Below are 24,313 nucleotides of genomic sequence, written 5' to 3'. Positions count from 1 at the left end.
CGCCTTCCCAACTCCGCCTGCCCCCTGCCCCGCCCCCCATTTCCCGACTCTATCCCCTCCCGGTCCTCATCTCCCTTTCTCTCTCCACTCCCCCCTCCACTCCTCTCTGAACCTTTTCCCTTTCCCCCCGATCTTGGGCGGTCCCCAGGAAGGGGAAGATGTCTTCTAGAGCCCCCTTAACTGTGGGCTTCGGGTTCTGGGGGGGGACCGCGGGCGCCTGCGTCTCTGTGCCCGTGAGCCCCCAGGGCGCCCCCGCAGCCCGGCGCCTGGCGCGGGACCCGATGACCTCGTGTGGATGGAAGGGCGCCGAGATGTTCCTGCCCCCGCCTCCCCCCGACTTTATTCCCGGGGTCCTCCGGGCAGCCCGCAGGCCCCGCGCCCCCGCGTGCCCCGTTCGCGGAGGGAGCCGAATCCCGGAGCGGACTGACCGTGCGGCCCTGCGAGCTCCCGGCCGCTGCGGTCGTGGCCCCGACCGTAGGGTCTGTCCCGAGATGGGGCTGTGGGTGAGGAGCGCCCCAAGTCCCCAACCCGCCCTGCCGCACCCCCGCCGGGGACTGAGCTTGGACTTGGAGCGGACCCCGTCCGTGACAGAGGGAAGGCACCGGAGACCCAGAACCCCGGCTTCTGGCACGGCAAAGCCTGTTCTGCCGTGGGTCCGCTCTCGGGGGGCGCTGCCCAGTTGTGTGGGCCCTCCTCCGTCAGTTCTCCCGGTGGCAGTGCGGACGTGGGGGTGCGCTTCCTCCCACGGACCACGTGCTCTGTCTCGGGGTGTCCCCGGCTCCTTCACGCTTGTCGCCGCCCTTCTGCGACTGTCAGCGGCACTTCTTCGGAGCCCGCCGGTCCGGTCCAGGTCCGGTCTGTGACTCAGGGCCGCGGCAGCACCGGAAGATTCGGGTGTTTAAAGGCTGAGCTGTTGCTTGAGCTGGAAGCTTGCTGTTGGAGAGAAATGGTTTTCCAAAGGGGGGGTGGCTCCGGGTGGACATGCTGTGTATTGGATCTTAAGATGAGGGCATGGAGGAAAGCCTCCGGGATGTTGGACGGACCCTCTCTGGAGGATTTAGGGAAGACATGGCAGCTTCACGGGGACAAAACGTGGGCGCCTTTGGAGAGAGCATCCGCATCAGTGAGATCCCAGATCCATAAAAGGAATAATGAAGAATTGGTGGGGACGTGTGACATCCAAGGAAAGACAGTGATCCAGGGGTTTCGTTGTTTTATCACTTGCTCTGTAAACTGTAAGAAATGTTTCTTTTAAATGTTAGCACAGCTGTTGTGATAGTCTGTTATTAAGCATGATAGTTAACTAGAATTTTTTGCTAACTGCTACCTTCTAATATAACACGTCAGATGACAAAAGATTTCATTGTGTTATAAACTCTGAAACGTTGTTAGGAAGAAACCTCCAACTCCCCTCCAGCCCCTGTACTTTGTTTTGGAATGGAACTGCACCGAGGAACTAGACCAATTTTTCAAATTATTGGGTAATAATTGGGAAGAAAAGAAATCTTAAAATGGAGAGTTTTATCTTTGAATATCCAGTTTAGTTCAGCAAACATTTATGGAGTACCTGGTGTATGCACTTTATTTCATGCAAAAGAGAAGAAATACTCACCTGGTTAGAGCTTACAGATGAGATAAGGAAAGATAACAGGGACTGTACAAACTGCCAGAGAATGGTTTAAAGTGGAGCCTGGAGCTAGGAGGCGTGTTGGAAATAATCTGATATAAAACATCTTGTTTTACAGATAAGAAAACCTAGGCACTGTGCAGATCTGTTCTGGCCCTGAGTCACGCTAGCTTTGTGATCAGCAGAGACCAGCCTTTTTTTCCCCAGTTCTTTTTTTTTTTTTTTACTACACTTATTTTTGTAAATGTATTTTATACGCGGGTTTAGTATCCTAATGAGCAAAGGCCTTTGTATCTGATGAACCCCATTTTTTTTTATAGTATGGAAACTTCATGGACAATCTAAGACTCTTTGTCAAAGGAGGAGCTGGTGGAATGGGTTATCCTCGATTAGGCGGAGAAGGAGGCAAAGGTGGTGATGTCTGGGTTGTAGCCAAAAAACGAATGAGCTTAAAAAAAATTAAAGATAGATATCCCCAGAAACGGTTTGTGGCAGGAGAAGGAGCAAACAGTCGGTAAGTACTTATTGCACGATTTAGACTCTTTTAACATTGGACAGCTGTATTTTTAACAAAAATGAACCTAGCTTTTCCCCCCTGCAAATTATTTGTACTGTATAACAAAAATTTTGTAATGTACGACTTCTGTTTATCTGACTCAGTAGGGCTTATCCCAGCAGAATTGTAGTGTTGGAAATCTGTACCCAACGGTATACCCCTTAACTTCTTTTTCCTTTCTGTGCCGTTTTCCCCTCCAGGGTAGACCCTTCCCTCTTTGGGGGCCTTACTTTCCTCTCTTCCCCATATCTCCTTTCCCCTGAGAATAAAGGGAAAATCCTAATATAACAGTCCTTCACACTCGATGATTTACTGAAAAGATTTTGACCAAAAACTCATTCATCTACAATATTACCGAAGCTAGGTGTTTTACTTTTTACTCCTATAATTGAGTAATGAAAAACTGTTTCCCCAAGTGAAGCTGGAGCCTCTCCTCAGACGCAGAGTCCACCCTGTTCCAGCACAGATCTGCTCCAAGGATGTCTATTTCCACACATCAATAGGAACCCAGAATTTGTAGAGCTGTAAAGGACATTAGGGATTATCTTGACTCTTTTTGTGTCATGGGCCCCTTTGGCAGTCTGGTGAAACCTAGGAGCCTCTTCTCAGAATAATTTTTTAAATACAGAAAATACAGCACTTAGGATAATAAGAAAACCAAAAGTTAGTGAAAATAAAGATAGTTTTTCCCATCCAAGTTCATAGATCCTCTGAAGTCTCTCCATGTATCCCGTGGGGATTTGTAGACCTTAGATTAAGAACCCCTGCTGATATAATAACTGTCTCATTATGAATGAAGCTAATGAACCTAAAGAGTTTAAATGATTAACCCTGGTCACACATGTAATGACCATCAGAGGTTCTCTAAGTTTGGGGTTCTTTTCCACTGTACCAAACTTCTCTTTCCTTTACTCCTTTCACAAGTTGGATTAATCCACTACATTGGATAAGATGATCTCTGAATTCTTTTAAAAAAAGTTTTTTGACATATTCATTAACAATATTAAACTAAAGATGCTTGAGAGCCTCTTCGGTGAAGATCTAGGCTATCTCCATTCAGATTTGAGGGAACGTGGTTTGACTTGCCTCCTGTTGCACTGATCCTGCTTCATAGAGGCTAGCTTGCCTAGACTGGTCAGACTTGAACTAAGGGCTTCTTGGCTCAAAAGTCTGGTGCTTTTTTCCTATTATATTACAGTGCTTTCTCTGAACATATGTTCTCTTTTCTCTTCCCCTTTTCTTTCAGTGCCTGGGGAAATTTTCTAGTCCTCCCTAAAATTTTAGATTAAAAAATGGCAATCATTGAGATTTTACTAGAAACTTTTACATTCCTGAAAGAAGCCACTATTATCAATTCCACAGTCCTTGAAAATATCGATGCCTTCAACTCCTTCATCTTCTCTAATTAAAATAAGTTTTTCTCAAGTGCCAGCATTCAAGCTAAATTAAGAAGCTATTTTATTCAGTTTTCCCATTTTGTTTAATTTCTTGAATTGCAAGAATAAGAGTGTGTATAAGTGTGTCTCATTGTGTACTATATTTCAACTGTATACTTTAGCATGATAATCAAATCACTATCACTTTTTTTTTAATCAGTTCGACAACTTGAGCATTTATTGGCTGCAAATAACTGCTCTGAGAGTTAAGGGGCATACAAAGATGAGTAAGGCTTGTGTTGCTTTCGTGGGGCTTACGACTGGCACAGTGTCTATAGCTCAAGTGTAAAAACTCTTGTTTTTGTCTTTTTATCTGTTACTGTCACAAAATAGGTGGTTTAGATGAACGACTGTATATACTGAAGTTAACTAAGACACCAAATAGAATCAATGTCTAAGAGAGAAACAAATTCTGTGAGCTCAGAAAAGAGAACTTTTAGCTTAGGGGAACAGAAATCCAGAAAAAAGCTGTTTTCTGTGAGGAAATATATTCAGTTCAAACAATAGACTTAAAGACACAGCCCTAGGTAAGTGATTATTATCCTAGCAAATGCAAACAACACTTTCAAAATGTCTTATATTAAAAATTAGCCTGAACAGATATGCCCTGTCCAGCCTTGTTTGTAAACCAGAACACCACTTGAAGTATAGACAGTTTAGTTTACTTGATCTGCTTTCATTTTTTTAAAATTTTGGGCATTAAAAACTTTGTTTTTGCCTTTCAGAATCAGTGCATTAAAGGGAGAGAAAGGCCTGGATTATGAAATATCTGTGCCTGTGGGCATTACAGTAACTGATGAGAGAGGCCAAATTATAGGTGAATAAATTGGTTTAATTTTTTGTAAATATTTAATTTTTTTTTGTATTGAGAAATGTGAACATTTTGAAAAATGATTTTTTATTGTTTTTTTTTCTCACTTGTAATCTCTGCTTTATCCCTGGGGGAAAAGAATCTAAAACCTTAGATTAAATTCACCTTTATTCCCACTAAAAGTCACCCAAACTAACAGACACAAATATTCTTACTAAGGCTTTTTCCATTTCTAACAGTACCCACATAGTCTCAATTTCCTTGCCTTTTAAAACTAATTTTAAACTTAAATACTAAAGTTAAATATAAATAATAAAAGAAAAAGAAACATTATAAACTTAAATACAGAATAAAAAAAGAAAAACCATTGCCATGTGCACAGAAGGATGTAAAGGAAGATTCAAAGTATACAGCAGTAAATTTCCATTTCAAGAAAGTCAGTGTCATAAATGTTGCACTTTGCATTCAGACCTTCCCATCTGTTCTTTGCTTCCTTGTAAGTTTTGTTCCCTGCTGTGTCCTTTTACTCTGTTCTTTTCTCCCCCTTCTTACCACTCCCCCCATCCCCCCAGGAAGGACACAGCTAAGTGCAGGTACACACACGCGCACACACACGCATAGATATCTATAATCATATTCATATATAAACATATGCTTTTATATGCATGTTTGTAAAGACCGTACTACACTTGTTTGTCCTCTGTTTTTCTGAGGGTGGATAACAGCTTCATAAGTCCAAGTTTTTCCATGTTTTTCTAACTCATCATTTCCTATACCACAACAATATTCCAACTTCATGCTGTCTAGTTATTTAAATAGTCTAAAACAGTATCAATATGGTTGACATAATAGTGCATGATTACTACCCCTCCTTTTTCCTAATAAATTCTACTACTCTTCTTTTATGTTTGTATGTATCTCTTATTTCCTATCCCTCGTGACTCCTCTACTTTACTTCTACCCGCTACCTTATCCTATTACATAACCTACCCCCTGAATATCCCTCCTTCATCCTCACCCCTGCCCTTTCCCAGTACTCTTGTTTCTGAGACTTTTATAGCCTTCAAAATGTTTGTTATTCACTCTTTATCCCATTCCCATTCATCTAGACACTCTTATATACTCCTTCCCTTATGCTATTCCCTCACCCTCTTATTTCTTTATAAATTTAGATTTTTATTCCCTTCCAGATGTATATATTGTTTTTTCTTTTCTTTCTCTTGTCCCTCATTTGTATAAGATAGCTATTCATTCTAAGGGTATCATTGGCCTTCTAGTTAACACACCCAGTAGCCTTTACCCAGTCTTCATTCTTGACCTCTCTGCTGTTTTGGAGATTATTAATTGTGCCCACCTTTAAATTCTACTTTTAGTATCCATGCCACTACCATCTCTTGGTTCTCCTACCTCTATCTTTTCCCCCCTATATTTTTATTCCTGCACAGTTCTCAACTCTCATTATAATCCCTTAATGGTCTGTACTTTGCATGTGTCATTCATTTCTGGCTTTGACTTTCACCTTTGTGGCAGATAGTTTGCAAATCTGCAGCCAAGGCCCTACTCTGCTCATTTCAACCACCTGATGGATTGCTATAACTTAAAAATCTACCTAGGAGCCATTCTTCTAGTATTATGTCTCTACATTTGCCTGTACACTCAGTCTGTCACAGTATTCGTGCTAGAAGACTGTCTAACCTTGTTTTCCACTGGTATAGCCTTCAGTAACCCGGGTTCACTTCAACAAACTATTTGGCATTGGAGTAGAATTTTACAGAGATTTTGTTGAATAAATGCTTAAAATTATGTGTATTCAATTTAGGTTACTTAATTCTTTTAATTACAGCAGTTTCAGGTGTCATGTGTTCCAGATACCAGAAGAATTTCTTATGAATTTAATCAAAGACTTATTGAACTTTACTTCTGATGATGATGATTTCACTTAATTTTCTTAGTCTAGGCATATAACTAATATGTTAATATGTGGTCATGGTGTACATCAACTTTTTTTTTTGGTTTCCAAACTCTTTCTAGGAAACATTTTTTTCTTGTTCTTGTTCAGTCATTTCAGTCATGTCTGACTCTCTCTGATTTCATTTGGGGTTTTCTTGGCAAAGATGTTGGAGTGATTTGCCATTTCCTTTTCCTGCTCATTTTACAGATGAGGAAACAGCCAAATGGGGTTAAGTGACTTGCCAAGGGTTACACAGCTAGTAAATGTCTGAGATTGGATTTGACCTCAAAAAAATATGAGTCTTTCTGACTGTGGGTCCAGCACCCTATCCACTCTGCCACCTAGCTGCCAAGGAAACATATGCTGATAATAATTCCTTTAGTTCTGGGGATTGAGATTTATAGTTGTAGATTTATGGTAAATGAAAATGTGTCATATCATTAGCAAAGCCTACATACTGATACTAACTGTAATTTTTTTTTTTTTTAGGAGAACTCAATAAAGAGGATGATAGAATTTTAATAGCAAAAGGTGGACTAGGGGGTAATTTGCTTTCAAATTTCTTGCCATCCAAGGGCCAAAAAAGAATAATTCACCTTGATCTAAAGCTTATAGCTGACATAGGCCTTGTAGGGTGAGTAATGCTTCTATATTAAAATATGAATCTCAGGGAAAATTGTGGGAATGAAAAATAAATGGGTATTTTTAGATAAAATTGATGCATTTAGGAGTTACTTATGGCACAGATTAGAATCTTACAAGGCATGTTCTTTTATTGGAGAAGATAACATCTGGAATTGGAAGGTCCTCAGTAGTGCAATCCTAGTTCAGGTGAACAGGGGCAAATCCTACTTTAGAACATAGACTAATCTACTACAAATTGTGGATTAGTTTTGATAAGTAAATCCAGAATTTAAGAGTCAAGAGGCAAGAAGCATAATCAGACCAGACCGCCATAGTCAGCCATAACAGTGAAGGAAGGGAAAAGAGGAGGGAGGGAAACAGGTGCTTATTAAGTGTAGGTCCTGTACTGAACGCTGAGCATTGTACATGTATTATCTTATCATACCCATTTTGTTGTTGAGTCCTTTCAGTCATGTCTAACTCTATTGACCGCATTTGGGGTTTTCTTGGCAAAGATACTAGAGTGGTTTGCCATTTCCTTCTCCGATTCATTTTGCAGATAAGTAATAGTGGCAAACAGGGTTATGTGATTTGCCCAGGGTAACATAGCTAGTAAGTATCTGAGACCAGGTCTTCCTGACTCCAAGACCAGTGCTCTGTCCACTGTGCCACCTGGGGATACTGTACAGATTTACAGTTTACTTGAGGGAAATGTGTGATGCAGATGCAGTGTGAAAGATAGAAAGATGTTTAGGAACATTTGCATTTTGGGAGGGATACAGCTTTCATTTGGGGGAATTGAGGAAGGTAACAGAGCTCCTGGAGTGAACCCTTAAAGTCAGAGGTAAAGGAAAAGTCTATTTCAGATGTGAGGGATAGTACTGAAGGGGGAAGAGTATTGGATAAGATCAGGGGATAGCTAATAATTCAGTTTGTAGAGAACATAAATTGCTTGAAAAGGAATAAATAATAAATAAAGTTACAAAGGTAGATCAGACCAGATTGTCGAGTGTTTTAAATATCTAGCTAAGGAGTTTGTATTTTATTCTACAAGAATTATTAAAGGGATGAGTAGTGAATATTGAGGAAAGGAAATGGAATCCCACCCCCCAAAAAAAGGCATTTTAACAAGACCATGTCTTATTAGATTAATTTCATTGACTTTTTAGACAGGATTACTAAATTAATAAATCGAGGAAATGTCTTGGATGCAGATTACTTCAGTTTTTGACAAAGTCCCTTGTACTTTTGGAGAAATGTGAACTAAGCACTAGTGTCCCATTCAACTGACTGCACCCCAAGAGGAGTCAGAGGTATCCAGAGAAGTGTCTTGGGTCTATGGCTAAAGGTGCAGAAGACCCATACATCAGATTTTCAGATGACACAAAGTCAGAAGATTTTGACATACTAGAATATTAGACTAAGTTGAATAAATTGGAATTTAACAGATATAAACATAGAATCTTACACTTGGGTTCCAAAAGTCGTAAGTACTGATACAGGATGGGGGAAATGTGAAAAAGTTGAAAAAGATCCAAGATCTTGAGATTTTAGTGTACTGTAAATTCAGTATGACATAACATATAACAGGAGTGTTACGAGATAGATGGCCAAGAAAGGTCATGCAACTTGGGGCTGCATTATGAGAAAGAGGCTTAGGAAGGTCATAGCCCTTCTGTCCTCTGCCCTGGGCAGACCCCAAGCAGTGAATTTTAGAAAGGACATGGATAAGCTGGAGGGTCTTGGGAGGGGAATGAAAATATGAAAGGCTTCTGTTGCCTGCCATTTGAAGATTGGTTGAAGGGAGTGGATGTGTTTAGCCCACAGAAAAGAAGTCTGGAGTTAGGGGAGATGTGATAGTTAAATTCAAATATTTGATTGTGTATCATAGAAAAGAGAGATTAGACCTCTTCTTGGGCCCAAAGGGCGTAACTAGCAGCAGTGGGTGAGTTTCCAAGGCACATTTAAGTTTAACATGATAATAGTCATGAATAGATGACGGTTGTTTAAAGTTGGTAAGGTACTTTATATGTATTATTTGAGCCCCAAGGTCGTTCCAAAATGACATCACCATGAGAAAGTCAAGTTTCTATGTGTCCGACTGTGGCTGATCAGACCAATACGAACTCAGAATGCTCTATCACAGATTGGGCACAGATAGTCCATGTGCACATTTGGGGTGGTTACTCCAAATTTGCGCATCCTGCGTTTACTTTGTGCTATCTCAGTTGTGCTTTGCCCAGAGAACAGCACTCTTTCTGATGTGGGTACGCCATGCTGAGCAGCTCTGTGTCAGTGTCTCCCATGTTACACAGTCAGATCCAGAGTTCTTGAGACAGACCTTGAGAGTGTCCTTGTATCGCTTCTTCTGACCACCATGTGATCGCCTGCCCCATGTGAGTTCTCCACAAAATAGTCTTTTTGGCAGTTGTACATTTTTCATCCAAACAACATGGCTAGCCCATCGGAGTTGCGCTCTCAGAAGCATAGTCTGAATGCTTGGCAGTTCAACTCAAGCAAGAACTTCAGTGTCTGGTACCTTATCCTGTCAGGTGATATTCATCTTGAGCCTCATAACAGCTCTATGAAAGGAAGTGCTGCAGATATTAATATCCCCATTTTACCGATAAGGAAAACCTTCCAGAGCAAGTAAAGCTAACCCAAAACAGAATGGACATTCTGGGGCTATAGGGACCCCCTCACCAGTACTCTTCTGGCAGTGGTCACAAGTCAGTTTGGTTTGGTTGAAAGGACCTGCAAGGGCCCTTCCTGTTCCGATTCTGCTTTGATGATAGTAGGGCGTCACTGAAGAGGTTTGAGCTTAGAGGTAACATGGTCAGACTTGTGCCTTAGGAAGAGTACTTTGCCAGCTGTTTGATAGGGAGACAGTCAAGAGGTAATGAGTCTGAATTAAAGCTATGTGAGTAAAGATGAAGAACAGGATGATGTGAGGGGGGACAAAGAAGAGCATGGTGCCCTCACTAGAGATAGGGAAGGGCCTGAGAGTAGAGATGACTTTTTGGGGGATGTATGGAGTGTGTTGTGCCAGCATGACTTTTGGGGAAGGTGGCTGCAGGGGTGGAAAGGAAAGAAAAACTCAGGGTAGTCGGTTGTTTCTGGGACTTGTCTGCACCACAGCAGCTGGTGGTACAGGGAACAGAGTGGCCCCTGAGCCTGGAGTCAGGAGGACTTGAGTTCAAATCCCACCTCTGACACTGCCTGGCTGCATGACCGTGAGCAGGTCACTTAAACCTCTGCCTCAGTTTCCTCATCTGTAAAATGAGAATAATAGGAATAATGCACCACAGGGCTGTGTTGTGGCGTTTGTGAGTTAACATTTGTAAAGCTACATAAATGTTAGCTGCTGTTGTTACTTGTTATGTGGGAACACAAGGCAGATTACAGCGGGTTGGGGGAGCTGGAATGGTGCCAGAAAATGTAGACTATTGTACCTACTGTTGTATCTAAGTTTAATAACGAAAGGGAGAAGAAATAGTAATAGAATGCAAACATATGTCACGGGGTCTATGGAGGTTTTTTTTTTTTTTCCCAAAAGGAGGGGAGACCTAGCTGTCCTAAAAATGGACTATACCCTGGGATAAGGGAGACCCACTGTATTGAGAGCAGTATAGGAAGGAGTCTGTTATCAGAGGAGAAATTGAAGATTAAAAGAGATAGTACAGGGGTGGGATCAAGGGCACAGTTGGATCAGGAAAGTGGGGCTGTGTTGTTCTTTGATATTGGAGGGGAGGGAGGCATCAGACGTGAGAGGTGAAGCAACCTAGATGGACTCCACGATTTCTAAGGTTTCAAAAAACAGAGACTAGGTAAATTACAAGGATAGGTTTCAGAGAGATGAGTGAATAAAGCATTTTTTAAGTACTTACTATTTGCATAGCCTTGTGTTAAGTGCTGGGGAGCATCCCTGCTCTCAAGGAGCTTATGTTCTACTTGGGGAGACAACTCGTGGAAGGTTTCAGCTGCCAGTCAGATGGAAAAGTCCCCTGGCCCCTAGGAGGCAGTAGCAATGCAGATATTAATACTGCTGCTTTAATGCCATTATTTAGTATCACCATTCCCACCATTCTTTCGGTTCAAGGCTCTTCTTGTGTGTCTTAGGGAAGATAGTAGTCAGTGATGGTGATAGTTTAACTCCTGTGGGTACCTGCTGCGTTAGCCAGACTGGCTGACTTGCCTTGTGATTGGCAGTTGGTTTGCAGATGGTAGTGATGGTTGACCACTTCTGTGAGGACAGATGCTGGGGGAGTGCTCCCACTTCCAGAATTATTGGGCCGTCTATCTGTTGGTGGCAGTTGATCAGCAGTTGTTGGTGATGCTGATGAAGAGGATCCTCCTTCTCCAGAGTAGTTTCTGTATTCAATGATGGCTGGGGGAACTGGGCAGAAAGCAGGTTGGGTGGTTTGTGAGGAATTCCTTTTCTTCTGGCTCTGGGCTGCCTCCAAAGACATGTTAAATTTGAGGTGCCATTAGAATTTTAGGTGATGATTTAGAAGGTGGTTGGAAATGTGGACCTTGGTGAGAGAAGTTGTTATTTAATTCCAATATGTGTAACTCTCCATTTGGTGCTGAGTATAGAAAGACACCAAACAGTCCCTGCTGTCTGGAAGCTTTCCTTCCATTGGGAGGATACAAGATGGATACAAATAAGTGCAGTATGGTAGACAGTGCTAACAACTAGGGAGACCCAGGAATGCTTTATGAAAGAGGCAGCCCCGGAACGGAGTCTTAAAAGAAAACTGGAATTGTGAGAAACCGGAGGAAAGCATGTGTCCCAGCTGTGGGTGAACGTTTGTAGTGATACACAAAGACCAGAACATCTTGTCCTGAATATAACACATTGGCCAGTTTGTCTGTAACAGTAAATGCATTAAGAGAAATGGTCTGAAAGAAGGCTGGGACAGCAGGTGGGAGCTTGTAAGAGGCCTCAAATGATGAGCTGTGACCTTTACTTTGGAAAAAGCAGTCTAGCAGGTGTATGAAAGCCAGGGGACCTATTAGGAGGTGATTAAAGCAGTCTAGGCAAGAGGCAATGGGAGAAACAGCTGCATGAGGAGAAAGAGCAGGACAGAAGAGAGATGCATCCTGCAGACAGGGGCATATGTGGGCTTCCCGGGGCTCAGCAATGCCCATCTTAGTGACAGGGACGTGCACTTTCACGTCCTTACCTTAGCCTCCTTTTCCAGGCTCATTGGGCTTCCCTCCCCTTCATGCTCTCTGTGGTCTGGCCAACCAGCCTATGGCTGGTCTTCACTTCACTTCTTAGAATCCCTCATTTCCTTTAAAGCTCATCTTAAAGTTTACCTCTTGTTTAAGATCTTCACTGATTCTTCCTCCCCACCAACTGCTTCCCCTACAGAATCACCTCATATTTATTTTGGGCACAGGCAGCAAAATGTAGTGGAGAGCAACCTTGAAATGAGGATCTGTGACCAGTATATGTGACTAACGTGCATTGGTAGAATTCCCTGTACCAATAAAACCCCATGTTTAGCCCTAATTCTTACTTATTTTCACCTATTTATGTGTATCCAGGTTCCTTGAAGGCAAGGATTGTTAGCACTTTGTTGCATCCCCTACACCAAAGTGTTGAATCAGCCTTTGATTTGACCCAGCAGAGGTACAGATTTGCTGCTGATCTGGATATTTGAAATGTGGAAATGAAATAGTCTTTGGAGGAGGACAGTAAGAGAGAAGAAAGGGAAGGAAAGACATGAGCCTTGAGATTAATTTTAGGAGACAAAGTGACAGGAGAGTAAGGCAAGATAGGAGTATGTCAAAAAGGAGGTGGTGCTGTAGTATTGTTTGCTACTGAGAGGTTTAGGAGGGGAGGACTGGGAGAAAGACACATTATATTTGCAATTTGGAGATAATTAAATTCTGAGAGAGCTGTGTCAGTGGAAATAGTGGAAACAAGTCAAGTTTCAAAGGACTGAAAAATTGACTAACCAGTAAGTAAGGTAAAATAAAAACTCTTTCTCAGTCAATGAGCATTTATTATATGCCTGTTTGTCTATCACTGTACTAAGCACTGGGGTACAAACAAAAATGAAATCATCTCTGCCTTGTAAGACTTAATGTTCCATTTGTGGAGACCAAAACCCCAAAGTCTATTCAGGGTAAACACAAGCTAATTTAAATGGAATCAGGAAGGGCCTGGAGAGAGAACACATCTGTGGTGGGGTAGAACTACCATCATGAATACTAACAAAACTGCCCATCCTTATAGGAGGATAGAAGTATTAGAGAGTTAACAGAGTCTTGTAATTCTTTATGAAAGCTGATCTGCTCTTAGGTTATATGTCAGCTTCTAGTGCTTTAAACTGGCTAGCTTTCCAATAATTTCTTTCAGTTGTCTACTTCTAAAAAAAATTTCTGAATTCTTCCCTCTGGTTAGTTAATCGACAAATTAATCTATATTTTGGTCTTTATGGAGACTATTAGTTTTGCTTTCCCCTGTGTATGACTCGATTATTATACAAGAAAAATGTAATGTTTTTAAAGCCAAAAAATTTTAGTAAGAACTAAATAAGCAAAAGTTGTTTCGTGATTTAAGTTTTATATGTGTGTATGTAAAATAAAAAGTCATTTATTGTATGTGTAAGAAAAGTTGTGATTTGATATTCAAAGATCATTGAGAGCCTATATATGACAATGGAACAAAATAATACGTTTACTGGAGGGGGAAAAGGTGACTTTGAGAACTGTTTTGAATGCCTTATTATGCTTTCAACAGAAAAAATTTCTTCAGGATTGCAAAAAAGCTGTGAGATAGCTAAACATTTCCTAAAACCCATAATTTGATATTTACTACATACAGTGAAATTTTGTTGTTTTTCTACATTTGAAACAAGTGCCTTTTAGTAAAAGAGGCAACATATAGCTCTAAAGTTTGAGGTCCTGGGTTTAAATCCTTCCTCTTGATTTTTTTTTTTTAAACTGTGTTACCTTAGGCAAGTCACTTAACTTTTCTGGACCTTCATTTAATTATCTCTAAAATGAAGGCATTGAACTCCATGGTCACTCAGGTCCCTTCCATTCTAGATCTGTGATCCTCGAAGTAATTTTGAAGGCCCGAACATTGTAACTAAATGATCAGACACAGGATAGGGAAATAATAAAGCATCAGGTTGTTTATTTTGTGAGTTCCTAAAATTGCTACAATTTCAACATCGTTTGGGGTGCTTTTCAAAATTTTTTGTCTGTTTCATAATTTGTAATTTTTATTACATACTGTTGTCTAGTCCAGGGGTGGGGAACCTTAGGCCTTGAGGCCAGATGTGGCCCTCTAAGTCCTCAAGTGTGACCCTTTGACTGAATCCAATCTTCACAGAACAAATCCAGATTCCCCACTCCTAGAGTCCATGAATAATGTCCCAGAAGAAAAATTTTACTTCTTAAATCACTTGAAATTCAGAATAAAGGTGGTATTAATGGTGTTAATATTCACTAAATTTGTAAGTTTACTTTCTCACTTCAGATTTCCAAATGCTGGAAAATCTTCTTTACTAAGTAGAGTTTCCCATGCCAAACCTGAGATTGCAGATTATGCGTGTAAGTATTTTTTGTATTATGTTTGAGTTTATATTTAAGATGAATAAAAGGTCTGTGGGCCCAGTGAATAAGATGCTGTCTTTGTTGCTAGGATGCTATCATTTCTCTGAGGTAGTTTTCCTGTGTTTAATTGACAAAATGTCAGTAACTGATTTTGACCATCTAGCCTCAGAGAAAATAAACTAACTCAGCCCTGGCTTTAAGGGCAGAAGAAGGGAACCAGACAAGAGTATTCATTTCTCTCCAAGTTGTCTGTCTCAAATCTCCTCATAACTTGGTCAGGGCAGTAATGCACAGAGAAAAATAAGAAGATGGTAGAATGCAAGAATAGTCCCAGAAAAAGAGTTAATGGGAAAGAAGCTATTGGAGGGGATGGTAGAACACAAGAAAATACAAAGAAAAAAATGTGGAAGGAATGATTGGAGGGGGGATGTAGCGATCTCCCAGAGAAGGTGTCACGTAGAAGGCACAGACAGTCAGTCTAGCCTTATTTTTTTTTATAGTTATTAGACATTGTATGTTAGCTTAAGGGTCAGGGTTTCTTCTAATAGCCAGCTATTTTGATGCAGATTACAGCTGTCATTTGGGGACTGTTTCCAATGAGAATATGTTGGAAACATTCATATTTTTTTTTTCAATATCAAGTAAAAAATTAGGGCACTGAATTATAGTTAGGAGATAGGAGTGAATTGTAGGACAGTACGGAAGAATTGGTTTTTCCATTTGCAATGTATCGCTGTGAGAGTTGGATTGTAAGGAAAGTTGACCACCACAAATCCAGCACTTTCCAATTGTGCTGAAGGAGACTTTGGAGAGTCCCTTGGACAGCAAAGAGAAGAAATCAGTCAGTAGTTAAAGAAATTAATTCAGACTCTTCACTGGACGGTCAGATATTAAAGCTAAAGCTTAAACATTCTGGCCACATAATGAGAAGATGGGAAGAGACCCTGATGTTGGGAAAGATTGAAGGCAAAAGGAGAAGGGGACAGCAGAGGATGAGATGGATAGTGTCATGTAAACAACAAACATGAAGTTGGACAGATTTCAAAAGATAGTGGACAGTAGAAGGGTCAGGTGTTCTGTGAACCTTGGAGGTCATGAAGAGTCAGGTACAGCTGAGTGACTGAACACAGAGGAGAAGAGAACTAAAACATAGTAAAGTTGAGTCATATCTTGAGTCTAATAGAAGATTCCAAAGAATTGTCTGGATTCTTTGGTTGAGCTCTAAATTTATTGTATCAAATATTGCTTGATAGATATGCTTTGGAGCTTGGAGATCTGTTATACTCTACGTGAATTTGTGTTTTTAGTAGAACTTAACATGTTCAGTGATAGCAAGATAAGAGAATGGAGATGATCATTTACAAGAAGGAATCAAAATTCAAGCCACCAAACAGTTGAACTGTTATATAAAAGGAAAAAGACCAAAGTGAAACTTTAGGAATGCAGAAGAACACCTGAAAATAGGAAAAATAGACATTAGGTTTTGCTATTCTTAATCTATATTTTTTAGTTTTTGAATGAAATTGAGAGTGGTGACTATTTGTGCTGTTAAACATGCTGCGGAACATTCTTAGCTAGTCTTTATAGAAAAGGAATCGCAAAGGAGACTAACGTTATGAGCCTATAGAACTTACATCTTAGATTCAGTTCTCCTGTAAGAAAATTGCAGATGCCCAATTTAGATTTTACTTATTGGACTCCTTCAACCTACTTTTCCTATTGTTACTATTTGCTAATAGTTCATTTGTCTTTGTGCCAGATGTTCACCAGATAGTAAATAATGTTTGCCTTTGGTCAGATTACAAAGCTCTTTGCTTATAGATTCATTGTGTTCATTCTTCATTTTCAAAGACGACCACACCATCAGAGAAATGATGACATGACTTGCTTTGACTTTGTTTTGAGTGAGGGAGGGCCGTGCAGGTCACCAGCCTCACTTCTCCTCCAGAACCATCTGAATCCAGTGATCAGATATTCATCAGGATGACTGGAGACAGATGGTCCACGATGCAATGGGAGAGTTTGGCCTTTTAGGCTAAGGCCTTTTCAAGTATTCACTTAAAGTGAGGTAATGCCCATTCAGTGAATAGGCCTCTTTAAAGAATAATAAAGGTAGTGGTATAGGAATGTAATGGAATACTATTGTGCTATAAGAAATGCTCCATGATGGATAGTGTAAATAAAACCTTGTGAAGTTAAAAACAAGTAAGATTTAAGCTGTTCATAGGAAATATGCTTTATTTGTAGTCAAGCAAAAGGAGAATTTTCAGAATATAGCCAAAAATTCTTGTTATTAATTTCAGTTTACTTTTTTTAATTTAGTTACAACGTTAAAACCTCAGTTGGGAAAAATTATGTATAGAGATTTCAAACAGGTGAGTATATACAGAAAGATAATTTAGCTTAAGTTTTCTAAGTACTATGTTTAGTTACAGATAGTTTCTTTACTTAGGCATTTCCTCTGCAAGCACAGATCTACAATTTAGTAAGTGGTGTTTGAGAGTTGCTATGACTGAAAAAAAACAAAACCCCCTAGAGGTAACCTGCCCTAAACTTTGGCTAGGCTGGTCCTTCACACATGTAGTCTGAACCTATAGTAGAAGCCTTTGCAGTTTAGTGGCAATTGCCAGAACTTAAAAAATATATATGTTTTGAGAATCCAGTGTTACTTCCATGCAGTAGTAAGACATCAGAGTATGATTTAGTCAAATGTCTTCCCATATAATAAAATAACTTTATGAAGGTCTCTATCAAAACAAAAAATCATTTTTAAAGGGAGAGAACAAATAAGTAACTTTTATGTAAACAGTAGAACTAATGTGCCACTTAAAGGATGGTGAATTCAGAAGTGATTTGTACCTTTGTAAAAGAATTCATGACGAAGTAATATTTATTGTATAACTATGAATCTCATTTTCTTAACTGTAACATTGTAACTTACTAATATATGTATGTTTGTCTGTGCACATGTAAGCATTTAGTTACTGGCCAGAGCCCGACTTCTTTCCTAACTGGTTCCTCTACTTAATCTGCCTCCTTGATCCTTTCCCTTTTCCCAGCCTCTCCCCTCCCCCTAAAAAAAAGCCCACCAAGGAATTACTTTATAGAACTTAACAAAAAAATTAATTTAGTAGAATGAAAAGTCAGAATTCTCAAGGGACGTAATAAAAAAGGTAGGATTAAAGGATATCATTTTATATTATAAACAGTAATTATAAAAACTATGTAGTATTAGTTTTAAAAAAATAAGTTAGCCAACAGAGTAAAGCAAGGCATCCAGAAGCAATCAGACATAGTGGTCAGATGTTCTGTAACCCAAGAATACAAACTTCTTCAACAGGATCTGCTAGGAAAACCAGAAAATTGTTTGGGCAGTAATTAGGTTTAGACTAGCCATACACCATATAATGTAATAAGCTCCCAATGGATTAAGACCTGGTTAAAAATGTCACATCATAAAAATAACTAAAGGAGAAGGAAAGAGGTACTTTAGGGGGAGAATTTGTAATCAAATGAGATAGAGAAATTCATAAGAGAAGAACGGGCAATTTTGATGACATTAAATTAAAATGCTTTCCGGGATAGGAACCAGACCTTTGATTTCATTGTTACAGGGAACTCCCAGATGAGGATACTATCAGCGTGAGTCAAAGCAGAGACTTAGAGAGTTACCTGCATCACTGAGAGGTGACATCTCTTGTTCTATATCCTGCAGCCAATATGTATGGAAGGCAGGCCTGCCACCTGATTCCAGCACGGGCTTTCACCCGGAGCCATGTTGTCTAATGAAGTCAGTGTAGGTAGGGGAAGAAAAGAACTTTTTAATGGGACAAGGGCAGGGACCATAGCGATTGTCTTTGTTAATGGTTCGATATCCAAGGATATATTTTTGTGTGTGCACATACATACATCTATATACAACCAGTTCTCCAGTAGATGTAGCCAAAGGATATAAACAGGAGGATCTCTAAAAGAGACAGTGCAGATTATCAACAGCTGTATGAAAGAATGCTCTAAAATCTCTAAATAATAATGAGAAATGCACATTAAAACAGTTTTCTGGATTATTTCATCGTATCCATTAGACTGGCAAATATGTGAATGAAAATAAAAAATATTGACCCAAACTCTTCATTTCTATACATTAACACAGTTGTTTTGCACCATTTTAACAATACCAGAGTAAAGAGAATCTTCAAGAATACATCTGATCCAGCTACTCGTCTTTATTTCTGCCTAACTATAAGAAGCTAGGAAGGAATGTGGCAGCCAGCATGGTGTAGTGCAGAAAACACTGAATTAGTCATGTCCCTGCCACTGACTAACTTACCTCTTTAGGATTCCATTTTCTCATTTATAAAATGAGAGGATTTAGACTAGATGGTCTCTTGAGATCCCATCCAACTGAAAATGTGCTATTCTTTGTGAGTGTCCCCTGGGTGTGTGCTCTTGGAAGTCATGGTTATCATCCCCAGACACTTAAAAAATATAAGCATATTGATTACAGGCCCTTCTTCTTTTGTAGTATGGGCAGTATGTGAAAAGTAGGGCCCACTAAGTAATAACAAATCAAGTGATAATTTAGCTCAATAAATAGAATGTTCCTGCTATAGAATTCTGTCTAGTAGTTAAGTCTGTTAAATGAATATATTTTTACCCCTATCAAATACAGATTTCCATGGTTTAAAGTTAGGTAATACAACAGAATTTATGACAGTTTGAAATCAAAATTTTAGAATTATATGTGAAGTTCATACATTTTTGAACTATATGCCTTAAATTTTTAGATTAATAAATCCTGGCAAATGGAATTTGAGGTCCATTTTCAGATTGTAGCAAAAGATTGTGATATTTTATGAACTCAAATTGCTCTAAAATTAGCTTGACTTTCTTGAAGCATGTATGTAAAAATCACAATTGGTGATCCATAAAAGTAGCAACTACAAATTCAAGATTGTTGACTTTTCCTCTTATGTATTTTTCATGCTCTTTAAAATTTGTGATTCTAAATATCTTTAAATGTATTTCCCTTTTTTCTTAAATTATCTAAATTTTCATTAGATATCTGTAGCTGATCTTCCAGGCTTAATAGAAGGAGCACATATGAACAAAGGAATGGGACATAAATTCCTCAAGCATGTAGAAAGAACCAAACAGCTTCTTTTTGTTGTAAGTAGATAATTGTTGTTCAACTTTTCATGACTCCATGGACCCTACCCTCCTTGGGATTTTCTTGGCAAGTGCTTTGCCATTTTTTTCTGCAGTGGATTAAGGCAAACAGAGGTTAAGTGACTTGCCCAGGGTCACACAACTAGTAAGTATCTGAGACTGTATTTGAACTCATGTCTTTCCAACTCCTGACGCAACGCTAAACCACCTAATTGCCCTTGTAAGTGAATGCCTAAATTTAACTGGTCAAACCAACTTAGTGGTCAGGTAATGTCTAATCACAAATATTAAATATCATGAGACTAGTCTTCATAGAAGTTGCATCATGAGATTTAGAAAGCACTAGATTTGAGGTTGACAGTCACTCTCCTCTTTGTCTTCTTATTTTCATTTTGCTAAACTATTGAAGCTTTAAAGGGGCAGTGTTGAAGTTTAATAATAATAAATTAAGACATTACTTTGAGGTTTGCTTAGATATAATTCATTAAGATCTTCAACGTATTCCATTACTTTGAGTATTTAGTCTTTACTTCACCACAAAGGAACTTTTTCAAAATACCAGAGTTCTTCAGACAGTACATCTACAATTTTTAATGTTGTTCCATTCCTTTTTTTTAGGTTGATGTCTCTGGGTTTCAGCTTTCTTCAAAAACTAAATTCAGATCTGCCTTTGAAACTGTCATATTGCTTACAAAGGTAAGCTTGCCACCCTCTCTATAAATTCTGACAAGAAGTATGATTGGAATTTTTTAAAAACAAAATTTACTGTGTTTGGAATAGTTAGGGTTTAAGTATTTAGGCTTGGAAGACTGAAATCAGGCTGTAGAGTGTGTGTACACCACTAACAGAATTCCTACTTATGTAGTAATTGTATGTAATTGGGGCCTCAAAAGTAATTATAGGGAAATATAAAATATAAATAACTTATGAGAGGAGACTTGGGTGTCAGTTAAATGCCCCAGGGCAGTTATGGGCCTGTTGGAAATACCTTTTTGAAACTGAAAATTTAGTTAATTAAGATAAATAAGATGATGAGAGGCATCATGCATAGTGACTGAATAGCATGATGGACTTGGAGTCAGGAAAACTGGGTACTCCATTAGTTTTGTTCCTCAACTTCTCTGAACCTCCATATCTTCATCACTAAAATGAGGGTAATAGGAAATAACATGGGGAAAGTGTGTGCATGTGGGGAAACGGCTGTAGTTGAAGTACTCAGGCACGGTCACCCAGGGACCAGAGTGGTGGTCTTCTCAGTGCCAGCCACTGGTGTTATTCATGCTGATTTCAGTTTATCATACAGTTCAATGGCCATTTAACCATGTCAGTAAGAAGATAGTAATACAAAAAAACAAGTGGATGTTTTAGATGGAGTCACTCGCTCTCACTTTGTTGTTGTAAAGGAGCTGGAGCTGTACAAAAAAGACCTTGTGATGAAACCTTCAGTACTAGCAGTTAACAAAATGGATTTACCAGATGCTAAAGATAAATTCAGTGAACTTGTGAATCAGCTACATAATCCTAAAGGTAAGCTAAGTCAGTCTTTTCCTCATCCTGCATTTATGAGTGCCAGCTACATGCTTTAGGAGACAGAATAGAGATAAATATGACACACCCTCCTCAAATAACTTACTTAGGAGTTAAGATTTATCCACATGAAACATTTAAATTACAGGATAAGGCAGTATGTAACTAAATAGCAAAGTGAATGTTAGGGAAAAGTGTTAACTTTGGGCTGCAAAGTTGACCTCTAGAGATAGCTGAGATTTATCCAGGTGTAGGAGAGCACCCTGAGAGCATCCAAGAGTTAAGATATAGCACAGTGGATTGTTGTTTTTCCTTTGTTTTCAAGAGAACCATGATATCAGGGAGGTGATGCCATGCCATGTAGGTGAATTGGATTGAAGTGAAGGAGGGCTATGCATTGTTAACAGCCATACTTTCTCCTCTGGAGCCATCTGGGTCCAGTGGCAAGATATAGATGAGGATGACTGGACATGGCCCTGGATGCAGTAGGAGACCTTGGCGTTTTTAAGCTAAGGTCTTTAACAGGTCTCAGTTTGACTGAGGCAATGTCTCATCAGTGATTAAGGTTAGGTAAGAAATGAGGCAAAAAATGACCTCTTTTTACCTAGTCAAAAAAAAAAAAATCAATCTGGGAGGGGAAGACTCTCAGGGTTTGTGACCATAATAGAAACTCCAAGGCAATTGGGCTGAACAATGACCAAGTGGGGCTTGACCTGGGACCAGTTGTTGACCAGTCTATCAGAGCCCAAGTGCTTTGGGGTTAAGGCTTAGTCTTTAAGAAAGAAGTCTAGCCAGTAAACTGTAAGAAATATTTCGAGGTTTCAATGATCAAAATTTACATTCCCTTGGGCAGAGCACGCACAGGCAACTGTATGATACCCTACATGGACAGAGGGAAGGGAAAGGAGGGAAATGGAGAGAGGAGCAGAGAGAAATAGAGAGAGTAGGAAGTGTTGAGGTTTGGGGTGCTGGGGACACACCAGGTCCTGCTCGAATGAATTCGACACAAGCCTTCTTAAAGCCAAAGAAAAACAAAGTTTGTTAAAGATTCGCCATTACTGAGTTGACTCTTAAGGAGTCTAACCATTTGTACTGCTTACGGGCCAGATAGAATCTCAGCTAGAGAGAGTCTGAGCTGTATTGAATTGGAGCACCTCCATGAAGGCAAGATGGAATTTAAATACAGAAAAAGACTTAGGGAGGCATCCAGGTATCACCAAGGTATCACCAAGTAGCCCAGGTCTGATCTTGATAGGGGAAGTCAGCCTGGAGTGCAGATCTACTGATGGGGAGGATCCTTACAGGAGTGGCCTGTAGTCCAGATGAAAGGACCCTGATAAGATCAAGGATCAAAGGTGGGCATCGGGCTGCACGACCTGGACCTCAAGAGAATGCTAAATCAAATAAGGGGAATCCAAGGAGCCCCCAAGGCCAGGCTTTCCGGGGTGCTTCAGACAAATGGGACCAAAACCCTCCCAGTCCAAGGGACAAAGGTCTCTGCTTGGGCCCATACCCCATCATTAAGGAAGGTTAGTTGGTTGGTAGGTAGCTCCTACTTAAAGATTTAAGACATGCCAGACAGCTTCTACATGTTCTTCTTAAGTAAGTTAGGAAAGATTGAATGCCTCTCTCAGATCAGGCCAGGTGGTAAGTAGCAGACTGACTCCAAATCCTTCCCTCTTTTCATAATACCAGACTTTCTTTCTCTAGAAAATCTCCCTATATCTTCTTTGTTGCAGCAGGAACCTTTAGAATATTGTCCATGACTTCAGTGGATCAGAGGTTATCACTTGACCAATATAGTTAAAGCCTACTTTCTTTTGCTGTGCAGATCTCTGTGTTGTCCCACAAATTTTCTGTAGGAGGATATGCTTAGTGTTTGGAAGCCCTTCATCTAGATCTTTTTACATTTCCTGTTAACCTGTACTAGAGCTGCACTGAGGCTGTGGAGTGTAGTTGTTCTCCCTCATTAAAATGACCATCCCAGATATTTTTCTGATTCTGATTGTCTGCCTATTGTTGTTTGTAAATCTGCAGTAAAAGTACACTATACCTTATTTGCCGCACCTGGTGTTCTTCCATTATATTTGGGGTCCCCTGGGATTGTGATTCGTTAGAGATTGTGGATTGTGATAGTCTGGAATTCACAACCACACAGTATTGTGTTTAAAGAGATGTTTTTTTGTTTGAGAAAGCAAGGAAAATTTACCAACACATATAATAAGCCAGAACGTCTCAGATTATAAATTAATTGCTTCTCTTAAAAAGAAATTATGTATCGAAAACTGCATTTAATTAAAATGGTGTCAGTGAAATATTTCCATTATTGTTAGGAAAGTAGAAACTAGCTACTTAGAGGTCTTTTATGTGTATTGAGAGGATTTAAAGTGTTTAGTTTTTTCATTGAATATTCATAAATATCAGTTAGGGTAATGCTGGTATAATTTATGTAAGACAGTGAAAACAGTTAAACTCTGTGTTCATTTCAGATTTTTCACATCTCTTTGAAAAAGATGAAATTCCAGGGAAAACTGTGGAGTTCCAGCATGTCATCCCAGTATCTGCACAGACAGGAGAAGGAATTGAAGAGCTGAAGAACTGCCTAAGACAGTCTGTAGATGAACAGTCCCAAGAGGACAGTGAAAAGTTCTCCAGAACACAGTTGTTTAATTTGCAGAATTCAGAATTATCACATGTCAATCCGTCATCAAAATGTGCTAGAGTGGAAATAACTAAGTGTCATTAAAATGTGATTTGTGCTGTTAATTAAATTAGGTGGTCTCAAAGATTCCCTCCCTCTCAGTATGTGATCCATGATATTGATTGTTTTTATGGATGTGCATGATAGTATCTTTCCAGTTCTTTTGTTCTTTTCATTTATCATCTTTAAGAACCTTGCCTTTTGTAGGGAAGTGGAGAGAAGTCCGCAGTTTGGAGTGACAAGAAATAAATTAAGCATTTACTTTCTAAGGTGTTCAAGAAATGAGACATGTAATGAAATACACAGTCAGTCAGGAACTATTCAAGTGCCTGTTAC

General features: G+C 39.6%; 1 protein-coding gene across 3 annotated transcripts in view; it reads left to right on the top strand.

Moving 5' to 3' along the window:
• The window catches only part of GTPBP10 (GTP binding protein 10), a 31,596-nt gene extending 7,549 nt beyond the window's left edge, over nt 1-24,047 (top strand). The window contains exons 1-10 of one of the 3 annotated variants that reach the window (XM_072651534.1): nt 13-1,235; nt 1,948-2,141; nt 4,345-4,436; nt 6,871-7,015; nt 14,504-14,577; nt 16,903-16,955; nt 19,642-19,749; nt 20,368-20,445; nt 21,153-21,276; nt 23,766-24,047. In XM_072651534.1, coding sequence (XP_072507635.1) covers nt 1,960-2,141; nt 4,345-4,436; nt 6,871-7,015; nt 14,504-14,577; nt 16,903-16,955; nt 19,642-19,749; nt 20,368-20,445; nt 21,153-21,276; nt 23,766-24,022 — 1,113 coding nt within the window. In that variant the 5' untranslated portion in view covers nt 13-1,235; nt 1,948-1,959 and the 3' untranslated portion in view covers nt 24,023-24,047. Of the gene's footprint in view, nt 1-12; nt 1,236-1,947; nt 2,142-4,344; nt 4,437-6,870; nt 7,016-14,503; nt 14,578-16,902; nt 16,956-19,641; nt 19,750-20,367; nt 20,446-21,152; nt 21,277-23,765 lie in introns of those variants that run through there. The other 2 variants (XM_072651533.1, XM_072651535.1) reach the window with 2 other exon arrangements.
• The last annotated feature ends 266 nt before the right edge of the window (nt 24,048-24,313 follow it).

The sequence above is a fragment of the Notamacropus eugenii genome, chromosome 3 (genome assembly GCF_028372415.1).
Source record: "Notamacropus eugenii isolate mMacEug1 chromosome 3, mMacEug1.pri_v2, whole genome shotgun sequence".
Classification (NCBI taxonomy): domain Eukaryota; kingdom Metazoa; phylum Chordata; class Mammalia; order Diprotodontia; family Macropodidae; genus Notamacropus; species Notamacropus eugenii.
The sequence above is the reverse complement of the archived record's forward strand: the minus strand, read 5'-3'. Positions and strand labels throughout refer to the sequence as shown.